The sequence below is a fragment of the Nicotiana sylvestris genome, chromosome 2 (assembly GCF_000393655.2).
Source record: "Nicotiana sylvestris chromosome 2, ASM39365v2, whole genome shotgun sequence".
Lineage (NCBI taxonomy): Eukaryota > Viridiplantae > Streptophyta > Magnoliopsida > Solanales > Solanaceae > Nicotiana > Nicotiana sylvestris.
The window spans coordinates 14138138-14147878 of NC_091058.1; the positions used below are offsets into that span (position 1 = coordinate 14138138).

The 9741-nt window shown below is 36.3% G+C and overlaps 1 protein-coding gene across 1 annotated transcript; it reads left to right on the forward strand.

Moving 5' to 3' along the window:
• Positions 1-7892: 7892 nt before the first annotated feature.
• LOC138882739 (uncharacterized) lies at positions 7893-9440 on the forward strand. Its single transcript, XM_070163369.1, has 3 exons — positions 7893-8246; positions 9084-9192; positions 9307-9440. The coding sequence occupies exons 1-3, from the start codon at positions 7893-7895 to the stop codon at positions 9438-9440; spliced, it is 597 nt and encodes a 198-aa protein (XP_070019470.1).
• Positions 9441-9741: the final 301 nt, after the last annotated feature.

Below are 9741 nucleotides of genomic sequence, written 5' to 3' on the forward strand. Positions count from 1 at the left end.
AGGTGTCCTTGTTTTGTTTGTTAGTAAGGCCCTTTTCATGAATTTCAAATCCATCCGGCTTTCCGAACCTTGAATATAGGAAGTTGAAAGAACAACACCCTTTGACAACGTTGCTTTTTCTGATTTGATTACTGATATTCAGAAGACCAAAGAATCGGTGTACTGAGGGAGCCTTTGGGAATATAAGATTTTGGTTTCTCAAATCTCCGTCAAAACCGGAATATCCAGCTATTTCTTCTAATGTGGGAGTAAGCTCGAAATCAAAGAAGCGAAAGACATTGTGAACAGGGTCCCAAAAAGTCACTAGTGCCGTAATCAAATCATTGCGCGGTTTAACTTTCATAATATCTGTGAGAGCTCCCAAATACTTAATGACTCATTTCTGACCATCTCCTCCCAACTCATACTACCACACCTGAAGCCGAAACAGAAACTCATCTACATCTGTGAACGGTGGGTTTTGGATGGTGCTCATTTTGTACCTGTGAGTGATTTTAATTTTAAAAAAAAAACCAAAATCAAGACTTATTTTGAAAAAAATCATTAATATTTCCAAAAAATTCATATATATAAAAAACACCTTGATGAAGAAGGTTTAAGGGCTGTGTTTGCTAACCGACAAATTTTTTTATTTTTGGAAAAAAAAAAATGACCAAAGGCGGTTGTTCTTGCAAAAACAGCCTTCCGGCGGACTTTTGGGGACATTCGGCATATTTTGGGCAAGAATGACATCGTCTTACTTATGACAACACAATGACATTTATGTATCCATATTTTTAATTATTTATTATCTATTTATTTATTTTTTTTAAAATAGTTGGGCCCGATATGAGTTGCATATGTATCTCACATCTGGCGAGAATCAAACTTACGTAGTTCGTAATAATAAAACTATTTTTTAAAAGAAACACAACATTTCCTTCTCTTTTCAAAATTTCGACAGAATTTCAAAATCTTTTGGATATTTTTTTTCGAACAACAACCAATTTTCTTTCTCGGTTCTCACATTGATTTTCCTTTTCTAACTTTTCCTATAAGCTGGTCAACATGCAAATCCGAAACAAATGAATGCACAAGTAGCAAGTAAAATGCATCAGGATGGTCTTTTCATTTCGGGTACACCTGTTCTAGACAGACCCAACCCCTGTGTTGAGTCTCCGAAGTCAAATGCACATGATGCAAACAAACGTTCCTACTAGGGATCCGGCATGAGGCTGAGTTATTCTAAGTGTAAAACCTGGGGTATACTATTCTAGACCTGGCTTACCCAAGCGGACAGCTTGAGCCGAAGTGGGGAAAACATACCGGGAGCACGAAAGTCTACCCGGCCTAGTTACTTGGCCCAACTTCGTTCTATTTGGTATGACTTTTAACAGAAAGGTGGGCCACGCGCACGTGTGCACCATAAATTCAGAAGACTCATAAAGAAGAAGGGTTTCGTAACAGTTTATATATACAGTTCAGATAATATCAAAGCGGTAAAAAGCAATATTTAGCATATTAGGCCCAAACATGGAAAAAGAATTAGATAATAATAAACCCAAATATAACAGTTACTGTAAGCTCGAATTCTTGAACCCTGAACCAGAGATTCTGGGTTCGGTCCCCAGCAGAGTCGCCAGAGCTGTCACACCTCCTTTTTTACCTACACCCGAGGGGGATATAAGAGAGTTTTTCCAATTAAAGTGACATTATTCGAAATGGAATTATTTATTCATTTTTTATTCAGAGTCGCCACTTGGGATAATTTTATAGTGTCCCAAGTCACCGATTTAAAATCCCAAGTCGAGGAAGTTTGACTTTCCTTTTGAAGTTTGTAAACCAGAAATTCTGAATGAGGAATTCTATTAACCCGAAGGAAGGTGTTAGGCACCCCCGGATTCCGTGGTTCTAGCACGATCGCTTAGCAATTTATACTTGGCTTAAATTATTTAAATACTCATTTTTAAGACCTATGTGCAATTATCTTTTTACCGCTTTTAAATTACTTAGTTTATTCGTAATTAAAGAATTGAGTTACGCGTACGTATACTCTTTTCTTTTGGCGCGTCAAAATTATGTCACGCGTACGTGTCCACAATTAATAACGCTTTGTTTATTTATTTAAAAAAAATTGATTGAGGTTGCGCGAACGCATCCCTTGAGTCTTTTTAGAGTTAAATTTGCAATTATGTTACGCAAACGTATACATAATCACAATACTAATCTAAATCGAGCTTAAAGCAAACTACAAGATTTATTAATTATTTTTTCTAAAGCTAATTTAAGATTATTGTGAAGGCCATGTTATGGAAATTAATATTTAAAAAGAGATAGATTATTTACAGAAAGATGAAACTAGCTTGTGAAATTATATTAGCTCTTGGCCAATCAGACTTGAATTATCTAAATCCAAACGGCCAAAAATCTTCATTGCTTCAAACCAAAATATGAGGTTCGGTTGCTAAACAATTTTTAAACAAAAAGCTCAAGTATGGAAATAAACCATCTACTAATTGAATGCATAAAAAAAATGCATCAATCATGCCAAACAAACAGCAGAGAAAGAAACTTCACAATTGCGTACATTTACTCTAATTTGTGTTATACGTAATGTGTAATGCTGAAAGAGAATCTTTACTCTATCACTTGAATGCACAAACACTTCAATCTGATATTTCAAGATACTATATCCAAAAGCAAAAGCAAAAGCAAAAAAAAGCAAAAAAAAAAAAAAAAGCAAAAGCAAAAAGCAAAAAAGGATGCTATTATTTTAACCGCTTTTAATATTTCGGAAAAAATTCAAAGTTATTTAAAATACATCGTAAGCCATGCTACATAAATGCATCTGCGGTTCGCAACACATTTTATTTACCGTTGTTAAAATTTGGATTTGGGTCACATGAAATGCGCACCCGAGTTTAGGAAAGTAATATTATTAAAATAATGCGCCTAAAGTAACTACGCGTTTTTAACTTTGCGAGGGCCTTGAAAAATTTGCTAAATGGCACACCTCAAGTTCTAAGAATTTTAAGGGATATAATTAAGTGAGGGCCACGCATTTCGGATTATATTTGGCGCGGCGCACCTCAATTCCATATAAAAGGATTTTCAAACTAAAGTTGGGGAGCCATAGACTATTGGTGTTACTATTATGGCTTGCCTCCACTGACTATGATAATTGAAGGTGGCTTAAACAAAACGGTAACATACTCTCCAAATTGACGCCTAGATCCAGGTCCTCAAATTAAGAGGTTGTCTAAAGGCGATGGACCTCTTTTCAATTTAAAATGATCCCACTGCTCAGGCCCAAAATGGGTTCGTATCTTTGAGGAAACAAGAGGATACATGAACAAACCTCAAGTTCGAATCTCCTGGCATACATTCCGTATTGGAAAATCAAACGAGATATCCACATCAAATCAAACAATGCAAGTTACATATTCCCTCATATTCGAAACAAATTAAGCTAAGCCAAACCTCAAGGATTTCCAAATGGACAATTTAGCATTAAAATTAACCGAAACTATGCTCATAGCTACAACATGATTTTTCAGTACATTACTTGACCCTTAAGATCATTGGCACATCAGATGATTCACTTCAAAATCCCAACAGCCTTGAACCCTTACACTTAAACAGATTCGAATCCAAATATAAAATGAAACACAACTATGATGATGAATTACTATACATGATGACTAACGAAAGAGCACATGAGAAAATTGAATGCAGTCCAATAATTATTGAAGAAATATGCAGTAGCTGTCAATATTGTGCCCTTTTTCTTTTTAATCACAATTGCAATGATTCAAAAATCCAAGAACACATTCAGCCGAACTGACGGATGTTTACATCAGCCATTGAATACGACTAAACTAATGTCAAACCAAAGAATGACTCAATACTAATTTCAGCGAGACCAAGTACAATTATCAGACTACTTCCACATGTGTGGATACCAAAACAGTTTTTATAGTCTCACAACAGTCCCGATTCAATTACAAGTGAAGCTATCTACTTAACATACAGATTATCTAAACAGTATAGCATGCTCGAATAGAAATCTAAAGTAAAACAGAATGGAATAAAGGACAGTTGAAATGGGACTTTCAAATCCTTCTTTCTTATTTTTTATTCTTCAAATCCAACATTTCAACAATCAATAGCTTTACAATGTGTAACTGATGATAGCAAAGAAATGCCGAAGAAAATGGAAGATCAGCGGTCAGCAGAAATAGGAAGGAGCAGCCTAGTTTTAACCCAAGAAAAACAGCTATTAACACCAGATAATTCAATAAAAATGTATATGGACTGAAAAATTTGAACAACACTTTCGGAACCCAACTCAAACCATTCTTCAATACCCAAGAGAATCAGAAACAGTTTCAAAATATCAAAACCTCTAAACTCATAGATGGTTTCAGCCAATTCGAGATTGAAAACCAGAAAATAGAAATCAATGAAACAGAAATTTCCAGTTTTTTTCCCAGTATTTTCAGAGTTATTTTTCTTTGTATTTTTAAGTACCAGCCTCTCTCTTCTATGTCCATTCCCGTGTTCTGATTTTCAGCTCCCTTAAATGGGTATTCAATTAATGTATTTTCCACTACCAATTCAACTTTTCAATTGTTTAATCATCCACTCAATTGTCCACTCAATTATTTAATCCATTAGTGCAATCCTAACCCTACTATCCACTAGAAACTTCTTAAGTAGTTAAGCACTTGAATTACTTATATTAATCAGTTCTTATCGACATAATTAGACAAGAGGTTAATACCAAACTTATTGAACTAATCCTAACTATTCTGACTAAGTGATTAAACGAAATACAATTTCAAAGTCTACTGATATCCCAATTATACGAAACAAATCTACGAAACCAATCTTAAAGAAACAAACAGTGAACAGAGTAATTTATACCAGAACTGATCGAATTTCAAATGAAATTGACCCAAAAAAAAAAGACGAAGAAGACGAATATCAGAATAAAATTAATAGAATACAGACATAGAATCAGGACAGAGACTCACCGGTCATTAGTAATTGAAGAAAATCTTCGAATATTTAATTTTTAAACCAGATTTTGACTTTAACTGTGTGTTCTTGATTGTCAAAATTAGATTAAAGTATCAACGAATCTTGACTTTGCAGTTTTAGGTTTAAAACTTAGATTCACTATTCGACAAGTTCTGGTTTAATTCGAGGGTAACGAGTCGTGGATTGAGGAAGAGGAGAGGGAGGTGGCTTCAGGGTGTTAATTTGGGAAGGATTGGAGCCGGCACCGCCACCGGAAGGCTGTGGTGAATGGTGGCGGCTGCTAGGGTTCGTCCCTTTAAATCTAGATTCGAACAGTTCTAGGGATGTTCAAGGGAAATGGAGCAGGGATTTGGTATGAAGGTCTTGTGATGTTCATGGGGTGTGGTTTTCAGGCGGATTGGAGCCGGCGCCGCCGGATTTAGGGCAATTGAAAAGGGTGGCGGCTACTAGGGTTACCCGTCTCTGAAGAGACGATGTAAGGCGAGTGAGAGGAGGGGGTGTTCTGAGGGGGGTGGGGTCTGTTTGGACAAATATATACTGGGGTGAAATTGGATCTAGGCCGTTCGATCAAATGAGATCAACGGCCTGGATCATCTGACTAAATGGAACGACATCGTTTAAGTGAGTTAGAGACCGGATCGGTCTCAGATGAAATGGGTCGGGGTCGGGTAATGGGCAAGGCTTTGGGCCGTTCGATCAAATGAAATCGACAGCCCTGATCAAAGCATGTCCAAACGACGTCGTTTGGTTCTGGTAGGGGCGGACCGGGTAGGGAACGGGTTGGGGTGGACTGGGGATTAGGTCTGGGGTGGGATTTTGCTTTGGGCCTGACTAAATTGACCCAAACCAGATTTCCTCTTCTTATTTTCTTTTTCTTTTCTTTTCTTCCTTTTTCTTTCAAAAATTAAAACTCAAAAAATCCTAAATTAAATTATAAAAGACCTAAATTAGCTTAGAAGTATTAATTAACTTTAAATAATACCTATCACAAATAATTAAACACTAAATTAAGAGAAAATCACACAATTTGACTAAACACACAAATATGTTATTTTGTGAATTTTCATTTTTGTAAAACACCTAATTATTAATTAATTCCAAGAACGAAAAATCAAATCCTAAATGCGGATGCTATATTTTTTTATTATTTTATATTTTTAAACATTAATAAAATTAAACATGTACACAAACATATGCAAACAATCAGAAAAAATCACACAATAATTCCTAAAAATAACACATAATTAAAGAAAAGACCTAATTTTGGGGAATTCTTTTGGAGTAATTCGTATGAGGCAAAAAATCATGTGCTCACAAAGGGCACCACAACACAAACCTCAACTGAACAAGGGCGGACAGATGTGGATTCAAGGCCTGATACCATTCAAGAACCAGAAGAAAACGAAAATATCAAAACAATAATTGAAGAACTGGAGGCTGTGATGTTATTTACACAATGGCCTGATAAGAAAGTCTACGTAGGGTCCAATCTAAGCCAAGGCATGAGAGATAAGTTAATTGAATTTTTGAAAATTAACGTGGACTATTTTGCTTGGTCCTACTCTGACATGACAGGAATACCACCGGAAGTAATGACTCACAAATTGAATGAAGACCTAACGTACCCTTCTGTCAAACAAAAGAAAAGAAAGCAAGGAACTTTCAAGAAATAGGTGATTCAAGAAGAGGTTTAAAAATTGCTAAAGATTGGATCCATCCGCGAGGTAAAGTATGCTAATTGGTTAGCCAATACTGTTGTAGTTCCAAATAAGAATGGTAAGTGGCGAGTTTGTGTGGATTACACAGACCTTAATAAAGCTTGTCCTAAAGATTCTTTTCCACTACCACATATAGATCAGCTAATTGATGCTACTGCAGGGCATGAACTATTAAGTTTTTTAGATGCATATTCAGGGTACAATCAGATCAAAATGGATCCGGTAGATGAGGAAAAAACTTCATTTATAACAGACAGCGGAACTTACTGTTATAAAGTAATGCCTTTGGGTCTCAAAAATGCTAGTGCAACATATCAAAGGCTGGTTACTAAAATGTTTCAACAACATATGGGAAAAACCATGGAGGTTTATATAGACGATATGCTCGTTAAAACTCAGCATTCGAGAGATCATATATCACACTTATCTGATACATTTCAGATTTTGCGCAAATTTAATATGAAATTAAATCTAGAGAAATGTGCATTTGGTGTCGCGTTAGGTAAGTTTTTGGGTTTTCTTGTTTCTAACCGTGGTATTGAAGTGAATCCCGCATAGATTAAGGCCATTGAAGAAATTCCTGATATGCTTTCAAGCAAAAAAGAAGTGCAGAGGTTGACAGGAAGAATTGCAGCCTTGGGAAGATTCATTTCTAAATCATCAGAAAAGTGCTTTAAATTCTTTTTAGATCTTAAATAGCAAGATCACTTTGAATGGAACGAGGAATGTCAGTAGGCACTCAAAAATTTGAAGACATACTTATCAAATCCACCATTGCTCGCAAAACCAAAGGTTGGGGAAAGACTGCTCATCTACCTTGCTATTTCAGAAGTAGCGGTAAGTGTTGTTTTAGTTCTTGAGGACCAAGGTAAACAATCTCCGATCTATTATGTTAGCAAATCTTTGTTAGATGCGGAGACACGATACCCTCAATTGGAAAATCTTGTACTTGCATTAATCATGGCATCTAGAAAATTAAGGCCTTATTTCCAATGTCATCATATTGTTGTAGTAACTACTTATCCATTACGCAATATATTACATAAGCATGAATTATCAGGTAGGTTAGCTAAATGGGCTATAGAATTAAGTGAATATGATATCACTTACCAACCTAGAACTCCTATAAAATCTCAAGTGTTAGCTGATTTCATGGCTGATTTTAGCCAAGGGATGCAATTAGAAGCAGAAAAAGAGTTGCAGGTGTTCAACGGAGCTAACCCAGGAACTTGGACCTTGTTTACTGATGGTTCATCTAACGTAAATGGTGCTGGTTTAGGGATTGTTTTGGTACCACCTACGGGTAAAATCATTCGACAAGCCATAAAATGTCATTCTATAACTAACAATGAGGCAGAGTATGAAGCTGTGATTACAGGTTTAGAACTGGCACGAGAATTTGGCATAAATCAGATTATAATCAAAAGCGATTCACAGCTCATAGTTATTCAAATGTTGGGGACTTATACGGCCAGGGAAGCAAGGATGCATCAATACTTAAAGAAGGTACGGGATTTGATAAAGCAATTTCAAACTTGGAAAGTAACATAAATACTAAGGGATGAAAATGTTGAAGTCGACGCCCTATCTAATCTTGCATATGCGGCAGACGTGGCAAGCAATGAAAATACTTCAGTTATTCATTTGTTTCATTCAGTTCTCGACCTCGATAAGAATGAGGTAAATTTTAATAACTTAACTTGGGATTGGAGGAACGAGATTGTTGTTTTTTTGCAGTATGGTACCGTCCCTGAAGATAAGAAAAAAGCTCATGCGCTTCGAAAAAAGGCTGCTCGGTATTACTTAAAGCAAGACAATCTTTACCGAAAAATGTTCAGTGGTCCCTTAGTAAGATGCCTCGGACCTCCTCAGACAGAATACGTAATGAGAGAAATACATGAGGGGCATTGTGGGAATCACGCAGGAGGAAGGTCATTGGTAAGAACCTTAATTAGGGCAGGTTATTATTGGCCCAAAATGGAAGAAGAAGTGAAAAGTTTCGTGGCTAAATGTGATAAATGCAAAAGGTACGGTAATAATATGCATAGGCCCGAGGAGTTATTACATCCGGTCATTGCACTGTGGCCATTTATGAAATGGGGGATGGAAATCGTGGGACCACTACCACAAGCAAAAGGACATGTAAAATTTTTGCTCGTACTCACCTATTATTTTACTAAATGGGTAGAGGCAGGTGCATTTAAATAGGTGCGAGAAAAGAAAGTTAAAGATTTCATTTGGCGGAATATCATATGCCGATTCGGTGTGCCAAAGAAGATCGTGTGTGATAATGGTCCTCAGTTTATAGGCATCCAAATCACATAATTCTTTCAAAATTGGCAGATTAAAAGGATTACGTCTACACCTTATCATCTGGTGGGTAATGGGCAATCTGAGTCAACAAACAAAGTCATTATCAACAATTTAAAGAAGCTTTTAGAGGAATCCAAAGGTAATTGGCCAGAAGTGTTACATGGTGTTTTATGGGCATATCGCACAACAACAAAAACAAGTATAGGAGAAACACCATTTTCATTGGTTTATAGAGCTGAAGCTTTAATTCCAGTTGAGATAGGAGAGCCGAGTACACAATTCACACAGGCGACAGAAGAATCTAATGACGAGAAAATGCGTGTAAATCTTGATTTACTTGAAGGAAGAAGAGAAGCTGCACTAATAAGAATGGAAGCACATAAGTAGGTCATAGAACGATACTACAACCGAAGAGCACGCCTCAAATTCTTCAAAATTGGGGACTTCGTGCTCAAAAAGGTTTTTCAATCTACGAAGGTAGCTAACTCGGGAAAATTAAGTCCAACATGGGAAAGACCCTATATAATTCATGATATTGCAGGTAAATGAGCATACGAGCTGGAAATAATGGATGGCAAGATACTACCGTCACATTGGAATATTGTTCATCTGAAGAGATATTATTTCTGAAGAATACCCACGGTCAGGTATCCGTATTTTAAAATTTAATTTTTGAATTGTTAAAATT

What these genes read in the sequence shown, in the direction of transcription:
- LOC138882739 (XM_070163369.1), top strand. Translation starts at nt 7,893, where the DNA reads ATGGCTGATTTTAGCCAAGGGATGCAATTAGAAGCAGAAAAAGAGTTG. An exon ending in TGCATCAATACTTAAAGAAG is followed by an intron (nt 8,247 to 9,083) that starts GTACGGGATTTG and finishes CAAAATTGGCAG; the next exon opens with ATTAAAAGGATTACGTCTAC. An exon ending in GCTTTTAGAGGAATCCAAAG is followed by an intron (nt 9,193 to 9,306) that starts GTAATTGGCCAG and finishes CTTTAATTCCAG; the next exon opens with TTGAGATAGGAGAGCCGAGT.